This window comes from Rhinopithecus roxellana, chromosome 17 (genome assembly GCF_007565055.1).
Source record: "Rhinopithecus roxellana isolate Shanxi Qingling chromosome 17, ASM756505v1, whole genome shotgun sequence".
In the NCBI taxonomy this organism is placed as follows: Eukaryota; Metazoa; Chordata; class Mammalia; order Primates; family Cercopithecidae; genus Rhinopithecus; species Rhinopithecus roxellana.
In genome coordinates, this window is record NC_044565.1 from 49,661,312 (window position 1) to 49,685,036 (window position 23,725).

Genomic DNA, 23,725 nt, shown 5'->3' on the forward strand with positions numbered 1-23,725 from the left:
ATCAAGTGTGGGTCCCAAGGACTGTGAAAAAAATGTGTAGTGGGGATTCCCTAACCCAGGGGAGGGAACACTTGAGGGCAGTGGCAGGAAATGCCGTTGGGAGGATACTGAAAACCCGAAAAGTGAAAATGGGGCCAGTGCTGCAGGAACCATAACTGGAATGACCTAGAAGAGAGTTAAGAGCCAAGATACCCTACGATTAAGAATGGCGGGTGGGCTGAGGAGGGATGGTTGGTGTGTGGCTGAAGTACTTAAGATTAATCAGACACAGTGTCACTGTATTAGTCAGCTGGGGCTGCCATAGTAAAAATATCACAGAGAGGGCAACTTAACAGACGTGTATTTTCTCACTGTTCTGGATGCTAGAAGTTCAAGATCAAGGTTTCAGTAGGGTTGGTTTCTTCTGGGGCCTCTCATCTTGCCTTGCAGGTGGACTTCTTCTCCCTGTGTCCTCACATGATCTTTCTTCTGTGTCCGCACATCCCTGGTGTCTCTCTGTGTGTCTTGATCTCTTCTTTTTTAAGGACTCCAGTCAGATTGGCCTAAAGCAAACCCTAACCGCCTTTTGTTGTTTTTAACCTTAATTACCTCTATAAAGGCTCTATCTCCAAATACAGTGACATTCTCAGGTAGTAGGGATTAGTGCATCGACATATGAATTTGGGGGGAGGGAGGAATGGCACAATTCAGTCTATAACTGTCATAAGTGGTAGAAGAGAGACATGTACCAAGATAAGGAGGGAGGTTCACAATTGCCCGAGAAATTGACGGTAGAATGGGAGAAATTAGGTTGCAAGGGAAGCACAGAGGGCACATCTTACCACGCATGGGGGGTGAAAGGAAGCAAGTTCACTCTGTCATGGAGAGGCCTTCGAAGGGAGACCGACAGTGAGCATGTCAGAGAGGGTAAAATGAGATCAGAACAGCCACCATGAGGCTCTCCTTCACCTGGCTAGTGCATTTTATAGGCTTCCCAATTTGTAAGAGAACCAAAACCATAGCGAAGTAAAGTCATTAACTCTAATGCTAAAATCAGTCTATGGGCCAGAAATTCCCAGCAAACCACGGGGCTAGGGCTGGGGAAGGAAATAAAGCCTTCACATAGTCTCCTGACCAGTTACTGGGCAGAGCAGCGGCTCTGTAAGGACCCTCCCTAGATGTCAGTAGGTTACGGAGTGTGCATGCCCACCCAGCATCTGGGTAGGAATGTCCAGACAATGAGAGGAAGCAAGTGACAAGGAAACTCACTTGCTCTGAGGAAAGTCCTAGAGACAGAGGCCTGCACAGGACAGTGCTAGTTTTGATCCGTGGATGCTTTGTGTGAACTCCATTCTCCACCGGTAAGAAGAAACCTGGCATTTCAGTTTGCTTCCTGAGAATCAACTTAGAATCACAGGAATGCATGGAATTTGGAACTGTACATGTTCAGTCTGGGAAAGTACAGGCTTGATAAATGGTACCTGCTGGGATTTCAGACTCACCTGTGCAGTAGCCCACACAGGAGTGGGTAATGGCTTTGCTTAGACTCCTGGCCATGCAAATGGTAAGATATAAACATGCTGAGGAGATATTTAGGGGTAAAATTGAAAGAACTTGGTGAAAGATCAGATGTGTGAGTGCTAAAAAGGTCAGTATCAACAATGGTTTTGAGAAGGAACAGCAGAGAGGATGGTGATATCAGTACTAAGTTGTGGAGCTGCAGGGAAGGAGTAGGCTAAAGGTGGTGTAATGGTTTCAAACATTAATTTGGGAGCAGGTGTAATTTGAAGAACTTTTGAGACCAAATCAAGAGGAGACACTGAGCTTGAACCATTCAGTGTGTGAGACTGCAGTTCAGAGAAGCAGTTTCAGCTGAGAAGGTTGGGGGCATTGTCTGGAAAAGAAAGCTCACTGAGAAGAGCTACAAGGCTCAGGATTGAATAATTCCATCTTTTGCAAAGCTTAGAAGAGAAGAGAAGGCACAAAGCAGGCTGAGAAAAAAAAATGCCAGAAAGGTGGGAAGGAAACTGGGAGAGTGAGAGCTACAGGACAGTAAAGGAAGAGAGAGCGTTTCAAAGAGGAGGTTCCAGCCTGTCAATGCTAATGAGAAGCCATCAGGAAGAGTAGAGAAAAGCACCTGCAGGGTGTGGTGGCAGAGAAGTTACTAGTGGCTTCAGCAGGAGAGGTCTGGGTGGAACGGTGGTGTAGGAGCTAGGGACAGGGGTTAAAAAGCAAATGAGGGGAGCAAGAAACCCAAGTGTGTCACTTAGGAAAATTGGTACAGAAGCAAAGTGTCTAAGTCTGCTTGTATGGCTATAACAAAATACCTTAGACTAGGTAATTGATAAGAACAGAAATTTATTTTCCCGCAATTCTGGAGGCCAGCAAGTCCAAGATCAAGGCACTGGCAGGTGCGGTTCTGGTGAGGACAGCTCTCTGCCTCCAAGATGGTGCCTCTTGCTATGGTCCTCTCATGGTGGAAGAGACGGAAAGCAAAAAGAGCTAGCTACTTCCCTTGAGCCCTTGATACTATCACAGTGAGTCTTGTGTCCCAACATATAAATTTGGGGGAACACATACATTCAGACCATGGCACAAAGCTTTAGGTACTAGCACCTGTGAGGGATTTGGCAACAGACTGGATTTGCCCATTATTTTTCTCGGACTTTAACTTGCATGACAGAAAAATACTAGGGTAGCTCTTGTGTCCCATATCCTACATAATTCCCTCACCTGAGTGTGAGCAAGACTTGCAACTTACTTCTCACCAAGGCAAAAATGTCACTCCTATGATGATAGATCTCTGTGTGTATGTACATATGTATGTATATGTATGTGTGTGCATGTATAGACATGAATGTTATGTCCTGGGTAGTGGGTGATGGCTGAAAGAACACTTGGGGGCACGTAGGCAGGCAAAATGTTTTATTCAGCAGCTCTCTCACTAACAGCTTTCTCACACTGTCTGCCTTGTCTCAGCTCCTTGAGCTGGCCACTCCCACACATAACTGTGCAGCCGGCTCTCCCCTGCCTTCAGGGTCAGCAGCTTTGCTGTTTCTCTCTCTGGGGACAAGGGCAAGCCATGCTGTGCCATGCCATGCTGTGCCATGCTGAGCTGTGCACTGGCTCCCCTCTGTCTGTCTACAAGACGGACAAGCTCTGGTTCTCTCTCTGGGCACCAGTGCCTGCACAACAGCCATGTCGAGACATGCCCAAGAGCACCTGGCAGGGCAGTTATATCTTTCTCAAATGACAGTGGCTCCAAGCCAAGTAGGAGCTTACACAAACAGGTTATATAACAACTGGAGGTGTGCCCCTGTGCACCAATCCGGCTGAGTCATGCAGGTCGGGGTATCTGCCTCAGCCTAATTCTTATCCATGTACCTTACAAATGTATGCATATACACAAAAACAAATATTTATCTCGTTATCATATACTAAAACTAAGTTTTCTTTGCTGATTTGATGCAATAAGCATCCATGTTGAGGAAACCCACATGGCATGGAACTGTAGGCAGTCTCCAAGTCTCAAGGGTGGCCTCCAGATGACAACAAAAAATTGAGAACACGGTCATACAAAATGAAATAAATTCTGCCAACAAATGGAAAGAATTTGAAAACCGATTCTTCCCCCATTGAGCCTCCAGATGAAAACCAGCCCAGGTGACATCTTCTCAGCCTTGTGAAACCCTGAACAGAGAACCCAGTTAGACCCATGGAAACTGGGAGATAAACATATTTAAAGGCACTAAGTTTTTTCTAATTTGTTATACAGTAATAAACAACTAATATAACGTGCATCCTGATCACCTGGGGATCTTCTGAAAATCACCTGGGGGTTCTGACTCCGTAGGTCTGAGGTGGGGCTGAGATTCTACATTTCTGACATTCTCAGGGGGGTTCTGACTCAGTAGGTCTGAGGTGGGGCTGAGATTCTACGTTTCTGACATTCTCAGGCAAACGTTCATGCTTCTGGTCTAAAACCACATTTTCAGTAAACGGTAGATAGATGCCTATTGAGATTCCTTCCAACTCTCAGATTATATACCCGCCAGAGAAGAAGATAACATGGGAATCAAATAAAAGAATTTATCACCAGTTGCAAATATCTAAACTTTCACAATTTCACTAAGAACTGAAAAATTATGTTATAGAAGTTTAAATGCATATGGAAGTATTTCACATAAGTCATTTCCAAGAGATACTTAATGCAGTGCAGGAGAAAGAAAAGACAACTGACGAAATAAATATTGTAAAGAGAAATAAAGGAAACTTCCCAGATTTGCCTAAATATTACATATGGAAATGGTGTGTGTGTTGGAGAGGAGGCTCCTGTGTGGGAATCATTCTGTTTCATATACAAGCTGAGCATTTCCAGAGAATAGGAAGGTCCTCAGTAAACGAGTGACCCCCCACCCCATATCACAACAGAACCTAAAACATGCTCTTAGCATGGGGGTCACAGCCAGAGTTTTTCCTTCTGAAACACAGGACTGGGCACAGACTGCAAGAGTCCCTGGGGAGCCTGGGTGGATGCATGCATGGGTCATGCTCAGAACACATTTTCTGAACCACATTGAGCTTCTCTCTTAAAATAATGACCCCTCCCTGCCTCTACAGAGTCCTGTTTCAGAAGAGGCACTAGGCAACACAATGATTCAGTGGAGAGAATCGTCCTTGGAGGCCATGGGACATCTTCTGGCTTCATGGGTCACTAATTTTCATTGTGAGCAGGTGAACTTAACTGAGACTTAGGTTTTCTGATCTATAAAATGGGCACAAAATAATATTTATTTGTAGCACTTTTGTGAGGATTAGAAAATGAAAAGTGCCAGGGCTCCTCATGTTAGATGCTAAGCAGTGAGCTCCCAGGTGGAGTGAAGCACCACAGAAGAAAGGAAAAAGGTTCCTCATCATCTCGGCCTTTTCTCATGTTTGCCACAGCCAGTGTTTTGTTTTTTTCTTGTTCAGAATCGAGGTGAGGTGATGCCAAGGTATAAACCACCTGCTTTCTGAGTGACACCATGGACTGTTAACTTGTGACTTCCTCTCTCCAGGGCACAGCTACAGAGGCAATAGGGCATTTTGGAGGCATTTCTGTTACTTCCAATTAGGCATTCTAATTAAGCTGGACTAAGGGAGGAGTAATATGAGTGAGAACTGGGCATACCTGGGTGAGGGTGTCCTTGGGTTACTCCGATTATTGGGGGATTCAGTGATACTCTTGGAAGTCAGCACTAAGCTCAGGAAGATCCCATGAGGTTGAAGCAGCCAGACCAGACCAGAGTGGAGCAGCCAGTGCAGAACATCTTCATCTGGAAGCCACTCTCCTGGGTTCAAGTGATTCTCCTGCCTCAGCCTCCCGAGTAGCTGGGAGTACAGGCACCTGCCATCACACCCAGCTAATTTTTGTATTTTTTTTTTTGAGGCGGAGTCTCGCTCTGTCGCCCAGGCTGGAGTGCAGTGGCTGGATCTCAGCTCACTGCAAGCTCCGCCTCCCGGGTTTATGCCATTCTCCTGCCTCAGACTCCTGAGTAGCTGGGAGTACAGGCACCCACCATCACACCCAGCTAATTTTTATATTTTTAGTAGAGACGAGCTTTTGCCATGTTGGCCTGGCTTATCTCAAACTCCTGATCTCAGGTGATCCACCGGCCTTGGCCTCCCAAAGTACTGGGATTACAGGCGTGAGCCACCGCACCCACCCTCAACTGTCTTTTTACTGATGCTTGTTACTTTCCACTCCGCAGCCTGGGCATAGACCCCCATCTCCTCTTCCCTGCTCCTTTTGGCAGCTTCCTACATCGTGTCCCGGCCCTCATCCTCTGCATCCGAGCTCCCCTACATGCAGCTACCGTGGCGTAGGCAAATCCCACATCTTATTGTGTCAGCACCAACCTTACCCTGAAATCCTCCAGCCTGGCTTAAACCTTAAAGAGTGGGTCCCGTCTGTCTCTTACTGCTCTTCCCCATCCGCCTGCTCTACCTCCAATCCCCTCACCCCTACTGGATCTCAGCTCTGTCCTGAAGGTTTGCCAGGCTCTCTTGGGGTGTCTGTGGCTTTTCTCGCACAGGTGTGTTTGTGTGCTGGCATTCCCTCCCGATCTGTGCTCTGAGCAACCCCCTGCTCTCTCCATCCTCAACCCCAGTTCTGTCTCCTCCAGGAATTTGCTCTGACTTCTCCTGCAGGGGGTGGAGCTCCTCTCTGCTACCACCTGTGGGGTGGGACTGTCACCTTTGGGCCTGCCCCACTAGACTGTGATGTCTCCGTGCATTTGCATTGGTTTGTGTGGTGTGGTACCAAGGCACTGATGAAGAAAAGGGAGGATCCAAACTTCAGTCCAATCCCTGCTGGAAACTAGCTTCAAGACTGCACTCAAAGCATTCTGCCTCACTGAGCTTCTCCTTGTTTAGAAATATAGATGGGGTCTGAGTGGTCCCGCCAGCACTGGGATTCCAGCACCTCCTCCCTTGGGAGCTCCTGTTCCCTTCGACATTCCCCTGCAATGCTGGTATACAGAGTCCTAAGACTTCCCCATGGAGGTCAGTGAGGGAGCTAAGAATCTGCTCATCTTTCAAAAGAGAGTTGCTCTACATTCCCTTAAAGGTATATGAGAGAATTTATGCTACTGAAATATAGGCAACGGTGAAGAATTGGGATTTAACCACACAGGGAGCAGAAGGCTCTCAATGGTTTTTAACAGAAGCTTCACAAGAGGGAAACAGAGAATGCCCCAGGAACAGAATGGTGAGAGGGGAGGAGGCTGGAAGAAGCTATTTTAGGAGGCCCCAGGTGTGTCCACGAGAGACTGAAGAGGACCTGTATTAGTCTGTTCTCACTATGCTAATAAAGACATACCCAAGGCAGAGGCATTTATAAAGAATAAAGGTTTAATTGACTCACAGTTCCACACGGCTGGGGAAGGGCCCACAATCACGGCAGAAGGTGAAGGAGGAGCAAAGTCATGTCTTACTTGGCAGCAGGCAAGACAGCTTGTGTAGGGGAACTCCCATTTATAAAACCATAAGATCTCTTGAGACTTATTCACTACCACAAGAACAATATGGGGAAACCACCACCATGATTCAATTATCTCCACCTGGCATCACCCTTGACCTGTGGGGATGGTTATAATTCAAGGTGAGATTTGGGTGGGGACACAGCCAAACCATATCAGGACCCGAACTGAGGACAGGGAACCAGGTCCTACTCACTGGTGAATTCATCTCCTGGGAAAGGCAAACTGTTCTTCCTTCAAAGTCATGTCCAGTTTCCAACGTGCAACCAAATGAGAAGACTAGGTATTGAATGCATCTTCGACTGAAAAAGCCAGGGAGATTGTGCTTTTTCTTATGACTTTTATCACACATCCTGCCCCTGGCATTTCCAAAAGCCGTTGCATTTGGACTGCTTTCCCTCCTAAGCCTGTGTTAGCCTTGCCTTCTGAGCTTCCCACAATACACATTTTTTGCAGGTGCATTTGCTTGTATTTGCAAGACAGAAGCTCACTTTGTTGGAACTTTCTTTCCTCGGTCCCTCTTCATCATCTGCATCTCCTAAAAATCCTCATTTTTGTGTCTTTGAAAACTCAAATCGCTGAGCACAGTTGAATTTTTGTGCAACTTCATCCTGTGTGGATTCCAAGAGACTCATTTTTCGGGACTTTGCATGCCAGGTGGAATCAGCAAACAAAATCTCCAGAGGTTTTCTCTCCTCAGTGTGAATGATGTCACCTAATCAGCCATTTCTCATCCATTGCCCTTACCATTGATCAATAATTTATATACAGCCAATTTCACCTCATTCCTGGACTTAGTTATTTCAGAAGCATCATTTGCTCATTGAAGCAACGTTTGCTGAGCACTGACTGTGCTCAGCCACTATGCACAGTGTTTCTGAAAAGGCGGTACTTTCATATCTCTGTTTCTCATCCCTTACCCTCCTCTGCCTGGAAGGTCAGCCCCTCCCCCAATAGCCCCGCTGAAAACTATTCAGCCTTCAACACTCAATTCAGAGGGTTCATTTTGCACAGGGAGCCTCCCCAGGCCCTGCCTTCCCTCCAGGTGCAGCCATTCATTCCTCCTCTGTGATCCTATAGGGCCCCACAAACCCTCTCATAGGAGTGTAAGTGTCTACACTGTAAATCCCATCACACCCTGAGCCCCAGGGGGAAGAGGTTCTAGGAGGCTTTGAATCTCTATCATTCTCAGTTGCCATGGGTTTCTGCAGAGTAGGCATCCAATGAAGAGCCTATGGCACCCAAGACAGCTGTGTTTTAGCTGCTGCCTATGCATTCATACTTGGCTTTAGGTGAAAGTGAATCTCTTCCAGAAGGTTGAGTAGACCTCACCAGCACTTACCGCTGCAGTTGTCAGTGTCAATTTAGCTCTTGGATTAATTCTATTTCAGATTGTGGAAATGTTCATTTCCAAGGTGATCGTTTCCTATGAAGTACTTTGCTGCCAAGGAAACATAGCTTAGAAAGGTCCCCATGCTGTGGTCAACCCCTAATTCCAAGCAAGGTGGTCCCTACTGCAGCCTAACACCCTTTCTGCAGGGAGTCTCCTCCGGGCACTGTTGGGCCATCCTTGCCCTTCACGTGGCTTTGGGTGTCTTACTGAACTCTGCCTGGGTGTGTTCCTACTGGCTGTGGGGTTGGGCCGGGCCCCATGGTCTGCTCATTGTTTGTTATAGGGCAAGACTCTTAATGATTCTGAGCCTTAATTTTATTGCCTATAAAGTGAAGAATTGTGACAATAATAGTTTACGTCCCGGGGTGGTTTTGATAATTAGTTTCTCCTGGGAACAAAATGTGGATCCAGGAAGTGCAGTGTTTGTCCTGCGATGGGCACCGTCTCCCACCTGATGCTGGTGCCCTGGAAGGTCCTTGTGTATGCGATTATCTGAAGGTGGAGATGGAGCCATGTTTTGTCTGTAGTCTCTGAAATCATCTGAGATCGTATGAGTGTGCCTGAGAGCAACTATTTCCCCCTCAGGATTTCCTGAGCTCATTTTTCTCATTCATCTTGCTGGCTTGAAAATAGACAGGACTGGGATTTTCTCCTGGGATGCGATCTTCAGATGCAGGATTTAAACCATCCCAGGAACGGAAAGGAAACCACTCAGCATGGCTGAGAGAGTCTCTGCGTGCCAGTCAGGGTAAACCGGGAAGGGAAGAGGCCCAGGGAAGCCATGTGTGGTGGGAGGAACACTGGGTCCCTATAGGGCAGCCTTGGGTTCCCAGCTTCACCCGCCACTTATCCTTGGTGTCACTTGAGGCAAATGGGCCTCTCCAAGCCCCAGTGACATGAAGATAAGACTCGCAGCTTTGTGAGCATGAAACACAACCCATGGAAAGCAGTGAGCAAGTGCCTGGCTCAGAAGAGGTTCTCAGTTCAAAACAGGGATTTCTTCCAACTACAGTTGAGGCTTTTGCTTCTAGACTGTCTACACTTCCAGTTCAAGTGTTAAGGCTTTTTTGTAGCTGAACCATCCCAAGTGACTGGTTTGGCTGTGTCCCCACCCAAATCTCAACTTGAATTGTAGATCTCAGAATTCTCACATGTTGTGAGAGGGAACCAAGGGAAGGTAATTGAATCATGGGGGCGGGTCTTTCCCATGCTATTCTCGTGATAGTGAGATCACGAGATCTGATGGTTTTATCAGGGCTTTCTGCTTTTGCTTCTTCCTCATTTTTCTCTTGCCACTGCCATATAAGAAGTGCCTTTCACCTCCCACCATGACTCTGAGGCCTCCCCTACCATGTGGAACTGTAAGTCCAGTTAAGCCTCTTTTTCTTCCCAGTCTCGGATGTCTTAATCAGCAGCATGAAAACGGACTAATATGCTCCCCAAACTACAAATACACACATTCATATACATAGTCACACGCACAGACACATACACACACTCACACATGTACTTCACACAGGCTCTTGCACACACACACCCCGGCAGCCGAAGTTTAATTCCTTTACCTGACAAGCATTCAGTAAGTCACTACTATGTGTCCAATAACAGCAGGGGCTGAGGAGGCATATATGAAAACCTATTTACAATGTTAATTTCCTACATCCCTAAATAAAATGAACATGGAGTCCAACCGTCAGAAGCGTTTGAAAAGTAATCCCTTTTGCATTTTGGGCTTTTCATAAAAGTTGTGATAAGCTGAGAAATTCTGAGAAGTGAGAAGAGACTCCCCCTTGTTGGATCTTTCTTATGCAGTGAAAAACACACCACATGTATTCACGTTCTGAATGAATTTTGTAAGTTAGTGAGAGAAAATAAGAATAAATAAAAATATATTTTAAAAAGACCCAGACAGTTACCCAGGAGAACAAGTGAATGACTTTTGATACTGCAAATTCAGATTTTCCAATATGAAAATATTGACTCCATTTTTCTTTGCATTAACCACAGGCTGTGCACAACCACTTCCTTGCACCCCTGGGTAGTATGAGCCGTGATGTGAGCTGTTCATTTCTCAGGTCCTACAAGGAAAACAGGAGGGAAGAGGGTCCTTCTGTGCTTGAAGCAGGAGTGCTGAGTGGGTATCTTTGTTGGGAGCCTCATCCACATTCACAGTGGAACTGCATGAGCAACTTAATGTCACCAAAATGTACTCTATGTTTTACTTGTCATTTTCTCATTTATCCTCAGAAAAATCCTGTGTGGGACTTTTTATCCCAATGTTCAAACAGGAAACAGGTGCTCCCAGCCTGAGTCACATGTACGGGAAGTCACCCCCCTGCGATGTGGCTCCAGCCTTCCCTGGGTATAGCAGCCACTGCAGCTCTCCTCACCCTGCTGCTCTGTGCCCCATTCGACGTTGGCTTCATCCAGAAATGCAAATCCTGGGTAGCTTTAGCTACAGAAGAGCAAGTAATAAACACCACCAGGTCGTGGGCAGCAATTGCTGTTTATAAATGGCTGAGTTGCTCACTGGTATAGATGAGCTGAGCTGAGTAGTGGACACTGTCTTGTGGTCGAGCCACATCAGCCGTTATATTCTCTCATGTGTCTCCTGCAAACAAGGTCAAGTTTAGAATAACCTTCCAGACAAGCACATGCTATCAAAGTCAGTGCCATTCCCACCCTCTATGCCCTGTAATTCGGGTTCCTCTAAGAGTCTCTCTTTAATGTTGGTAAGACTCTTTGCTGGCAAATTTCTTTCTCAATTTTTAGAAACAAATGTATGTACCTATGTAGACAGGCAAATATGGATGTATTTTGCTTAAAAGTCATTGTTTTTTGGCAGTGTTTTCTGGGGGTCAATTCCTACATCCCAGGCCCACTAGAAGAACTGATGTGCAACCCAGCATAGGGAAGGACTGCTTCTGGACCGCACCCGGAGGCAGCACCACCAGCAATGGAGCCCCGCCACCTGCTGTACCCGTCCACCTTCTCTGGTTGACCTCCCTGGGGCCAGACGGGCCACTCAGAGTCTGTGCTCCCTCCTATGCAGTTGAGCTGTGTTTCCCACAAAAAATGTTGAAGTCCTAACCCCCAGAACCTGTGAATATGACCTTATTTGCAAATAGGGTCTTTGCAGATGATGGCGTGAAGATGAGGTCATCAGGGTAGGCTCTAATCCAGTATGACTTTGCCCTTAGATGAAGGAGCCGTGTCCACAGGCGTGCACACAGGGAGAATGCTGTGGGAACCTGCAGGCAGAGATTGGGGGTGCATCCACCAGCCAACGAACACCCAGGACTGGCAGCAGTACCAGGAGGTTGCAGAGCGACACAGGCATCCTCCTTACCGCTCTCAGAAGAATCCAGCCCTGCAGATACCTGAACCTTCAGTTTCCAACCTCCAGACCTGGGAGACAGTAAAGCTCTATTGTAACCCCCGGTGTGTGGTCCTTTGTGACAGCAGCCCTAGGACCCTAACTCAGTCCTCCCGTACAGCTTTTATAATGAAGGTCCGGTTCTTGAGTTCCATACACTGTGCCCCGAACAGGTCAAACATTTGAGTAACTCTCCAACCTCGACATGCCAGTCGGACCAAACTCCATGCGCTTGTTGAACTGGGCCCTTCCTTTGAACACACTTCTCAGTTCTGCTTGGCTAGTTCCTACTTGTCTGCAAGACCGAGCTCATACACGGCGTCCTCTGGACAGCTTTCCCTGACCTTCAGGCCTGGCTGAAGGGCTGCGCTGTCTGTGTCCGCAAAGCCTGTTGAGCATGCATCTACCATTGGATTTATTACACCTTATGATAATTGATTGACTTATCTGTCAGCCCCTGGAGACTAAGAGCTCCTTGAGGGCAAATATATTGAGTCTTCAGTGCCCACTATGAATCACCGGTTAACAAAATCCACTCCCTTAATGTGTACCTGTAGATACAAGGAATGGATTTAAAATTTAAACACAGGACAAGGAAGCAATTGCCTATCCCAGTCTTTAGCATATGAATGCATGAGGTATAGATTCTCCTACAAGCTGGAGGGAGAGGAATGAAAATCAAGGTGAACCACCACATCTTCAGCTTATTATTATTTATCCAACGAAATGAGAAGGATCCCTATTTATTCCACTTTTTCCCTCGAGCGGGAAAAGGATGTCTCCTGACTTTCATGATGCATCCCATAGAAAGTGACAGGTCTGTAAGGCACTTGTCTCTGTGGATGGAGGCAGAGCGCCCCAAGTGGGGATGAGATGCTTCCTGATGCTGCAGTACCGGTTTGGCACCACAAGAGGGAGCCAAGAATGGCTGGACGGGTTGATTGACCCAACAAACCAAGTAATTTTGGCATCCAAGAGTTGAGAACATTCCTAAAACAGAAAATCTCAGAATACAAGAGCTGTTTTCTCAGTGATAGAAGATCCCTCCCCTGCCTCACCCTTTCTCCCTCCACCCCCAGTTCCCATATTGAATATTTTCAATCTTCAATAGGTTAAATATTGAAGATTGAAGATAGAATATTTTCCATCTTCAGGCCAGTAGTCAAATAAGCGTCTACAAAAGACGGAGCCACGCGGGGTTTACAAAAATCACCTGTATTCCAGCCAAAATAGCTTTAAAAAGGAATCCCTGCTAAAGGTGGGGGGGACAAACTACATAAGACACAATACATTTAAAATATGTATTGAAATTACAAATCAAACTTTTTCCATATAATTCCAGAGTACAAAACACAACATTAAAAGGCATTCAAACAGCTCTTTTATACATCACAGTGTTAGTGGCACAAAATGAACTGACATTTCAAAAACACAAACCAAATCTGTTTTGATTTTGTTTTACCACCACTTGTCAAATACATAACGTATACATGTGCATGACTCATTCATGCATATTTTTACACAAGATTAAAATACACCCATAGTAAAGTGAGCAAAGAAGGAAAGAAAGGGCAGGCATGGGGCATGTAGCTACCCCTCACTGAAGGCTCCGGAACTGTGGAAGACAGAATTGCACAAATCAAAGGAAGGGCGGAGACCCTGGGCTTTTTTAACATCAAGACAGCATGCTCTCCTAGTTGTGAAGCATTAGCAAATAGATTTTAATGCAGGCCCCTTTGTTTCTTTTGGTGTTTTTGGTAATGCCGGTCATAATTCCTTCATTTTGTCTATTTTCATAAGGGCTTAGGTTAATTATCAGAAATAAACAAGCTTTGGTATTTTTTAAAGAGAACTTCATGAAGCTTTACACATGCAAAATGTTTTCCCTTGATGATCTCCTTGTGATTTATATATATACACAAGTGTGCTCACTAATAAATGAGAATCGGAGGCACACGCACAAAGCCCATCCTGGATCCTTTCAATCCCCTAATTTTTAAAGAATACCAAGAAAAAATTTTCTCTTCTAAATTTGTAAAATGACTTCTAACTTCTGTAATATAAATGAAAACAATAAACTCATCTTGAAGTAATTTTTGCACCTCTGATAGTCCCTCCCATGGGCCCTGTGTTCTAATCAGGAACTGGCATGCGCCCTAAACTGGTTTTATGGAATAATATGTCGTCAAGATCATTCCCCTTTAAGAAAACAGGCCAGGTGCGGTGGCTCAGGCCTGTAATCTCAGCACTTTGGGAGGCCGAGGTGGGCGGATCACCTGAGGTCAGGAGTTTGAGACTAGCCTGGCCAACATGGTGAAATGACGTCTGTACTGAAAATACAAAAGTTAGCTGGGCGAGGTGGCGGGCGCCTGTAATCCCATCTACCCATGAGGCGGAGGTTGCAGTGAGCCGAGATCATGCCACTGCACTCCAGGGGAATAAGAGTGAAACTCCATCTAAAAAAAAAAAAACAAAAAACAAAAAAAAAGAAAGAAAATGCCAGAGGTGGCAGATGTTGGTTCCTCTATCCACAGCTACTCCTGTGAGTTGAGGAGGAAGACCTAATTTGGACAGTTATTCCTGCAATCCAGTGCTTTATCTCAGATCCTAATCAGTCTCTGCTATGTGGATATCGATGGTGACTGCATCTTTGCAAGGTGCTGGCCTCCTGGGAGGGGCAAACTCATCTGGCTACGGACGACACAGCAGAGCCAGACCAAGAGATCAGGCACGTCCAGCAAAAGCTCCAAATGTGGTCAGTTACTCAAGGGCCTCAGATAAGCCACAGGTTCACTGGGCTATGGCCAGTCCTCACTGGCCACCCCACCTGGGCGGCAGTACAGCAGCCGTGGTTGTCTAAGGGCCTTCGCCCCTTACTCCCCAGGATTAAAGGCCTCTTAGTGAACACCTGCCATGTGCTTCCAGGGCTTTGCAGTGAACACCGTCTGCAAGAGTGAATGCCATTTTTCAAGGGAGACAAATTATGCCGCTTCACAGGAGTAAGTCCATCCACTCAACGCAGAACTCCCAGGTGTCACTGGGGGTGATGGCAAGACCAAAGTCCAAAGCCAGGGCCATCTGCCCGGGTGCTATTTACATTTTACATCAAGCAGGGTTAATACTGTATTCCCATCAAAGATGAGTGCGGCATTCCCTACCAAAAGAGAAGGAAATGCGAGTTTATGTATCTCAGAGTGGTCTTGCTGGTATTTATCTAGGAAATGGACAATTTTAATTTTGTAACTAGATCAAAATGAGCAAACTGAGGCATGCTTCATACAAAAAGTCAGAGCCAGTAGGTGCTAATGCGGCTGCCCCTGGCCGGCCCCAGAGTCTCTGTGGTCCCATCTGGGTTGAACTACGTGCTCGTAAAACACATCAGAGGCGAAGGCACGAGGATGGCTGGCTACAGATGTGCATGACTGGGCCAGAGACTCCTCTAAGAGAACAACAGCCTGTCCCTCTAGAAATAAGGTCATCTGTGCTCTAGCCCTGGGGATGCAGACTTTCCAAAGGCTCTGACTCTCATCCCAAGGATGGGGGTGCTACTGTGTGGGCTCATGCGATGGGCAGCAGCAATTTCAGGCAGGAAGGACAAGATTATGGTGGACACTGGGCCACAGGCCTTCCATGTGTGCTGGGCATTTTAAAGGGCAGTGGCTGGACAGCTGCATCCACATATCACAGGCTGAGGGCTCAAGCCCAGCCAATGACTCCTGCATGGAGTTGCCACCCACCTCCAGAAAAGCTATTCTACCAGTAGACACCATCACAGCACCACAAACTACAGAGAGGCACAGCCCAGGTTTCATCCAGAAAGGGAGTCACAGGCATGTTCTTATTGAGTTACTGAACTTATAAATCGCAATTACAAGGAGAGCGTTTTGAATGTCATTTTGACACACAGGGATTTTCTAAATGGCTTCAGTTTCATAAGGAAAATTAACATGAGAGGTGAAGAGTGAGGTGATGCTGTTTCTTCTAACGAATTCAATGTTAGGAAATAAGAAATAAATCTCCAACCAGGGAAGGTAAACTAGGACCTGAGACTGGTACTCAAATGCAGAAGTCAAACACACACAAAGCAGCATTTTTAAAATGTGCTTGTGATGAGTAAATAACTGAGATAAAAGGATTTTGTTTTTGTTTTACTTCTTTATAGAATGTTTAACAAGATTTTTTAAATCCCACTGTAATGTATCTATAATATTTGCCTGTTATTTTCAGAAGTTTTCAGTTCAATGCAGTTTGCTTTGTAAAAGCACCTGTGGCTTTTAGAAGTAAATTCTCTTTAAAGAATACACTTTCTCCACTTTTCAAAGTCAGCCGGTGGAGTAATGTGTGTGAAATGTATAACGTGGAGTAATGGTGGAGTAATGTGTAACTTCTTCTCCTTATTCATCCCTGCATCCTGCTGCCAGGGAAATGGTCACAGACAGCCCTGTAAAAGATCAAGTGGTAAAATCTCCACAGTAAAACTAAGTGAAATAGGAGGTTCTTTTCCCCAACAAGAGCAAAACGGTTAGCAACAGGACTTGGAACTGTGTAAGATATATGATTTCTCGAAATGACTAGAACATTTTAAAAATGTGAAAATCTGGCCGGCTCTTCCTTAGCCCCCAGAGTTCTCCAGCCTCTGCCAAGAGGCCCTACCTCTGCGGATCAATAAAGCTGCTTTCTTCTTCCTGTCTACCTGAAGACTTAGGCCAGAGGCCAGACAGTAACAATTTGGAGGAGAGCCATTTCCGAGCAAAGCAGTTGGACTGAATACAATAAAAGGCGTTTTCTGCTACCTGGGAGAGAAGGGATGAGACCCACGAGCTGAGCTGAATCACCAAAGAGAGAAAACAACAAAAGGCAAATCTAATGGAGATGAGATGTTCCGCTAAACATGTCAGTATTATCAAGGAAATGCAACAATATAGGAACCACATTTATAACAGTACATAGCTTACAGCGTTCAAAAAGTTATTACAGCAAGTTTCAAGAAAAACACAGAGTGCATAAGGCTTTCTAAATCTCCTGAAAAGTCGTTTTAACTGTAACTTCTTAAAATGCACATTTCAAGAAAGGCATAGGATGGTTTATATGCACCTTGTTGATTTTCACTACTCAGTTGGAAAAAAAATACCTTCTAAAAAGGATTTTACTAAATGCCATTAGTAATAAAAACAGTTGTCATAAACAGAGTGCTTTTCTCAAGCTGGAATAATCAGATTCTGTCTGAAGAGAGTCACAATCCTTAAAAGACTTCTCCAACAACATGGAGCCATCTAGAAGCCAAGGAGGAGAAAGTCTCTTAGGCCATCCCCAGACATGCCTAGTCTACCACAGAGAGAAAGCTGCCTGGTGCGCTTCTCACAGCACCTCCCTGTCATCTGCAGAGATTGATCTGTGGGGATGTGCCCTACCCACACCTGCCTCCCCCTCCCACACCTAGGTGACCACACCTGGGGCCTCAGCGAACGTTGTGACATAGGTCCCTGAAATCACGGCGTCCAGCCTGACACTGTGAAGCTCAATGGGGCACATAAGGCAAGAAAGATGTTTAGTGAGAGGGGGACGGTGGGGAGGGTTGGGGGAGAGCCACACTTCCCGGAGGCAGGGATTTGTTCCAGCATCGTGCTTCCTCTAGGTGGGTAAAGGGTCGTCATCACCTTTACTGCACTTGCACTTGCAGCAAAGTACAAAGGGAGTGGCCAGGAGCAGGAAAGGCGAGGCCACCAAGAGCAGGAGCCCAAATCCAGCAAAGATGCCCACGACCTGGAAGAAGGAAACAAAGGGGTAGAGGTAAGGAGGGCTGGCCTGTAGGTTCCAGAGCTAACGTGTAAACCACACAACCACCTACCTATCCATCCATCCATCCATCCATCCATCCATCCATCCATCCATCCATCTATCCATCCATCCATCCATCCATCCATCCATCCATCCATCTATCCACCCATCCATCTATCCATCCATCCATCTACCCATTCATCCATTAACCATCATCCATCTCTCTATCTATTCATCCACCTACCCATCCATCTACTCATCCACCCAGCCATCTACTCATCCATCCAACCATCCACCCACCCATCAATACCGAGACATCATCCACTCATCTATCCATCTAACCATTTTCCATCTATCCATCCACTCCCATCCATCTATCCATCCATCCATCTACCCACCCATCCATCTACCCATCTAGCCATCATCTACCCATTCATCCATTAACCATCATCCATCTCTCTATCTATCCATACACCTACCCATCCATCTATCTACTCATCTACCCATCCATCTATTCATCCATCTAAACATCCACCCACCCATCAATACCTAGCCATCATCCACCCATCTATCCATCTAACTATTATCCATCTATCCATCCATTCCCATCCATCTGTTCTTCCATCCATCCATCCATTCACCCATCCACCCACTCACACACCCATCTATTTATTCATCCACCTATTCACCCATCCACCCACCCATCTATCCATCTAACCATTATCCATCTATCCATCCACTCCCATCCATCTATCCATCCATCCATCCATCCATCCACCCATTCATCCGTCCACCCACTCACCCACCCATCTATTTGTTCATTCACCTATCCACCCATCCACCTATCCATCCACCCATCTACCCATCTAACCATCATCCATCTGCCTACCAATTCACCAGTCTTCACCCTTCCATTCATACACCCTCCATCTACCCACCCACCCACTCATCTGCCCACTATATATCCATCAACCCACTATAATATTCTTCCCTTCATTTTTCCCTCATTCTTCTTTTCCACCTCTTCCTTTCCCTTCCTTCTCGCTCTCTCCACCCTTTTCCATCTAAACACCCAAACATCCATACATCTATATATCCAATTAACTAACAAGTTTCCTCTCAGCAGCCACCATGCCCCAGACACTACACTTGATGCTGCAAATACAGAAGTGCATACATCTTGGCCCTCAAGGAACACCCTGTCTGGCAGAAAAAGACCAAGATCTAGTCAACTGACAACAAGACATTCTACAGAAACTGCCATCAGGTTCCAGGGGTGCAGCCCCCCACACCCCTGCCATGCGAGTGACAGACACCATTTGCTAGGGGAACGGAGGGTTTCCAATGGCAAGTGGCTGAGATAATGGAGACAAGCAGGCTGTTACTACAGAAGGAAGACTGGAATAGTTCATTTCTGACGAGAAAACAGAAAAGACACAGGCGTAGTGCATCAGAGAATGACCTGGCCCCCTGTCCTTCCTGGAGTTTAAAGCCCAATACTGACTGCTACGTATTTTGATTTTTGTTTGAAAACATGTTTATCCCTAGTTATGAGTAAAGGCCAAAAGCAATAAGCCTCAAATGCAGACACGTCATCATCTGAGTCAGGCAGCATGGCTGGTCAAAGAGGCACAGAGCCTGATTTCCAGCCAGCCTCGCCATTCGCAGAATCCCAACCCAGGCACGCAGCCTGCAGAACTGAGACCGAAGACAGGGCTAGACCGCCACCTGGTGTTCAGTGTGACCAGTAAATGCAAGCACCAGCACATGGTTCTCATTCCAACTCAGCCTTCACTTCTCCCTGGGTCTGTTTTCTCATCTATAAAATAAACAATGGAAGTAAAAGACCTTAATGGGTCATTATCAGCCCTAAAATATGAGACTCTACTAAAGCGTCCCAGATGTGTGGAAGAAAGTATACCTCGACTGAGATTTCTCCTGAAAATCAAAACCAACACACACAGGTATGTGCATGCATTTATAAACTAGACTGCATTTAATAAATTATGTCACATTGCATTTATACATTAGACTGTGCTAATGCTGGGATCCATGCTTGCTGCCCCATTGGCTACGTTCATTTGTCTGAACAACATTTCAACGGTGGAATTACCCAGTGTGAATTCAGGTCGTGCTTTACTGAAATCATGTGCACGCTGATATGCAGAATGCAGACAACATGCAGTAAGCTCTACCTTATTTGAAGGGCAATTTTGAGCAACCTCGACTACCTGGCACACAACTGTCAGTCTCGAAGGAGCCACACATTCTTTGCAGTCAAAATCATGCCAAAATCCTGGACCAAATGATCACATTCTCGGCCAATCACACACCATCTTCGCTTTTCACTCGGTCTACCTCGTGTTGAAATCTGCCTGCTGTTTGAGAAGTTGGTCACCCAGCGTATTGCCAATGGGTGACAGGCAGATGCAGGTGTTGCCAGAGTTATGCAGCCAGCAGTGAAAAAATGAGACAGGAAGCAAACATCACAAAAGAGTCACTCTGTGTGTATGTGTGCTGTGGATGTGTGTCAGATACTTGCTCAGAGAAGGCAGACGGATGGGGAAACAGTTTCAGGCTCCAGAGAGAATCTGTACAGTACAGCTTCGTTCGTACTGGCAAACCCTAAGATTTAAAGGAACAGTTACCCCTTTCCATGAAGTTTCTTAGCTGTATGCCACCTAAAGCCAGAACACCCTTTCTGCAAACCATTGTAAGTTCCCATGCACAGCCCGGCACCTCTCATAATAAATGTCCGACCCAGATTCATGGGATGAGCCAGTTGAAAATAAACTGACCATGTTCTGAACGGTTTCCCCCAGAGAATTCTTCTACAAACCATATTCAAGGGCTTGGAAAAACAAAGCCAAAATCTGAGATCTGGTAGGTGAATGGAACATTATTAAGTCACTGAAACTAGGTACCTGAAGGTGGCACAGACAAGTTCGGAATCACGGTATCATATTTGATCCCTGGATTATAATCCAGACTGATTTTCTCATTTCACAGATGCAAAATCTATACCCAAAAAGCTATTCCAGAGGTCCAATATTTGTTTAAAACAGACAGAGCTCAGCAACCTGGTGTAAGTACAAGAGATATATCGTGCATATTTCACTGATCTCAGCGGGAAATACCCTTAGAACAGTCACTGCATGTGGCTTCCAGGACAGAAGCATTTCTGGAAGGAACGCCTGGCCCTTCAGCTCAGTCTCTGAAACTATCACTTTGTGCCCCTCCATGGATGCGTGTGAACACAGAAGATCAGTTATTAGCTGGCTTTAGTAAATGCCATCCTATGACTAAAACTGAGCTCTTTATCAGAGGCGGACTGGGGTAAAGCAAGTTTCCTTTCACTTCTCAGAAGAGAAGGAAGAGCCGGTTTGGGCTAAGATTCTCCCTTGTCAGATGCTGATGTCCTAAGGAAGTAAGGTTACTCCAGTGAAAATGAAACGCTCCTCCACATGATGGCTGATTCTGGGATAGTGCTGGAAAAAGGCCGGCAAGCACTTCATGCAGTCGTGTGTACAGCGAATGCACAAGAGGGCAGATGGACAGGGCACAGGTGTGGCTCACAGCACCCACGCTCACTCCAGCAACTGCACAGTCAGTTCCACGTGAGGTATCTGCCCACCCTGCAGCCTTCGCAGCCACTCTGCTGGTTCTCATGCTCGTTTGCTTCAACAGAAGACTCTGCTATACTGAATAAAAAATGTATCATGGCCGGGCGCGGTGGCTCAAGCCTGTAATCCCAGCACTTTGGGAGGCCGAGACGGGCGGATCACGAGGTCAGGAGATCGAGACCATCCTGGCTAACACGGTGAAACCCCGTCTCTACTAAAAAATACAAAAAAACTAGCCGGGCGAGGTGGCGGGCGCCTGTAGTCCCAGCTACTCGGGAGGCTGAGGCAGGAGAATGGCGTAAACCCGGGAGGCGGAGCTTGCAGTGAGCTGAGATCTGGCCACTGCACTCCAGTCCGGGCGACAGAGCGAGACTCCGCCTCAAAAAAAAAAAATGTATCACTTGGGATGAAACAAAGTGTACAATAACTTGGTGCAACAACGACAATTCTTCCTTTACAGCACTTGTTCCAAAGGTCCATTTGACAAGAGTGCCAGGTAAGATACAGGTGGCATACAAAACCTCTGCTCCCATAAAAATAATGAAAGCAGCCTGCAATCTCAAGGAGACACGTTGGATTTCCCCCAAATCTCTTAGAATAATCTTACTGAGCTTCACACCTACAGGCAGGAAGAACTGAGGAGAAGGAACCTTTCCAGATGACCCTGAACGTTGCGGGAATCACAGGACACTGAACTCAGGGCATGTTCTGAGTGCTCTTGAGGTGTGAGTTGAGCAAGCCCCTGTGTGACAGAGAAATGTTTCCCAGGGAACCTATGAAACCCAACTCAGGCAAGAAGTTCCAAACCACGGCAGGGTCAGTGACAGAGGGTGGCCCAGCTGACCCATTTGTAGGATGGTAAAGCAATTTGGTGGGTCAAGATGACGACTTTAGCCAACAGAGCAGAACAGAAAATGCAGGAGCACAGAGTGGGTAAGTCATGTCGATGTGGGTGTGCGCAGGGATCTATAGGGTTTACAGGGTACCACGCCTGGTACATGTCTCCCTGGGGGCTACGATCAAGTAAGATTCCAAAGACGCTGCTCAGCACGTGCTGTGGTCTGGGCTGGTTAGAGACAGGTAACGAGAGAAGCAGGAGCTGGAGCAGAGCCTTAAAAACGGATGGGAGGGATATAGATTGACAGGGAGAAGGAACACAACAGGGAAAGAGAGAGACACAGGAGTGGAGAAGGCAGAACAGCCTGAGCAGGGCTCCTCCGAGGCCACAAGGCTGGCAGATTCTGCTTTGTAGAGATGAAGATGACAAGGGAGGCCAAATGTGGAGGACCAAGGGTGTCAGCAGAAGTCTTCAGGTTATGCCCCGTCTGAGCATTTAATTCTGCTGTTCTAAAACCTTCTGTGGCTCCCTAGTGCCACACAGACTTAAGTCTACAGCATGACACCACATCCTCTCCAAGTCCAATCACTACTCTGCCCCTGACTTCCCATCAGCTGTACTCCCGAAGGCTCCCCAGCCAGCCCCGCAGTGTCCTATTCTGTGCCTCTGCTCACACTTGTCCTCTCCTCCTTCAAAGCACTTTCAGCAACATACAGTATTTAGGACCTTTATGGTCTGATTTAGGTGCCACTCATTTCATACTATTTTTCTTGAATATTCCAGCTTGCTGAATTATCAACAAGAAATAATTCTTGGCTTCTCACGTCTCACCCTGCCTTGCGATCTTCCGAGATTCCCACAGCCTGGCACGTGCACGTGCCACAAAGGCACCTGGTGCTGCCCGGTTTCCTTCCCAGCACTGCACTTGGCAGCGTGCTCAGTGCCGTAGCAGCCCGGAGGAAGGACAGGGCAAGGGAGATGCCGGAAGCCCAAAAACAGGCAGGAGGTGGCAGAAGCGAGCTTTTTACATGGACTCGTTTCCAAAAGGCAGACAGAGAAGAGTCCGAGCAAAGCCAGGGCTCCTAAGGAGGGTGGGCGTCCACTCAAACGCTGCATGCTGTCGCTTGCTGCACCTTGGCACTCCTGCCTGCTCTGCTTCCCCAAACACTATTGCTCCAGGTCCCACTGCACTTTTGTAAACTGGAACTTTTTTTTTTTTTTTTTTTGAGACAGAGTCTTGCTCTGTTGCCCAGGCTGGAGTGCAGTGGCACGATCTTGGATCACTGCAACCTCCGCCTTCAAATAAAGGAAGAACTGTTAGGTGTCATTAGAGAGGGGGTATTACTCCTGTCCCTCCCTAAGAGAAACAAAAAAAGTTCTTCCTGTCTTTGAATGGGGACGAAGTCATCCACTTCCACCTTCTCCTCACCAGGAGCAGAATCAGAAACTAAAGCAGCTGTCATGGTCCTGGGACAGGGACACAGCAACCCTGAGCTCCCTGCCCGGCCCCGGTGAAGTTCTCCACATGTAGAAAGCTGCTGAAGGCATGACGACCACTGGCCCCGTGGAGAGGACTGCGAGTCAACACCCACCGCCAAATGGGTCATTCACGATTTTGCCCATGCACTACTTCCAAGGATCATTGTGTCCCAGGCACAGGACTGGTGCCAAAGAGGTTACAAAGACGAGCAAAACAGGTCTCTGCTCTCAAGAGCACTT

At 46.6% G+C, this 23,725-nt stretch overlaps 1 protein-coding gene across 8 annotated transcripts in view; it reads right to left on the reverse strand.

Moving 5' to 3' along the window:
• RNF144A (ring finger protein 144A) overlaps positions 1-23,725 on the reverse strand; it is a 158,406-nt gene that overhangs the window by 20,838 nt on the left and 113,843 nt on the right. For 6 of the 8 annotated variants that reach the window (XM_030921267.1, XM_030921266.1, XM_030921263.1 and 3 more), the window contains one exon: positions 14,148-17,530. The exons of 1 other annotated variant lie outside the window; for it this stretch is intronic. In XM_030921267.1, the coding sequence (XP_030777127.1) occupies positions 17,399-17,530 (132 nt within the window). In that variant the 3' untranslated portion in view covers positions 14,148-17,398. Of the gene's footprint in view, positions 1-14,147; positions 17,531-23,725 lie in introns of those variants that run through there. One more of the 8 variants, XM_030921265.1, reaches the window with a different exon arrangement.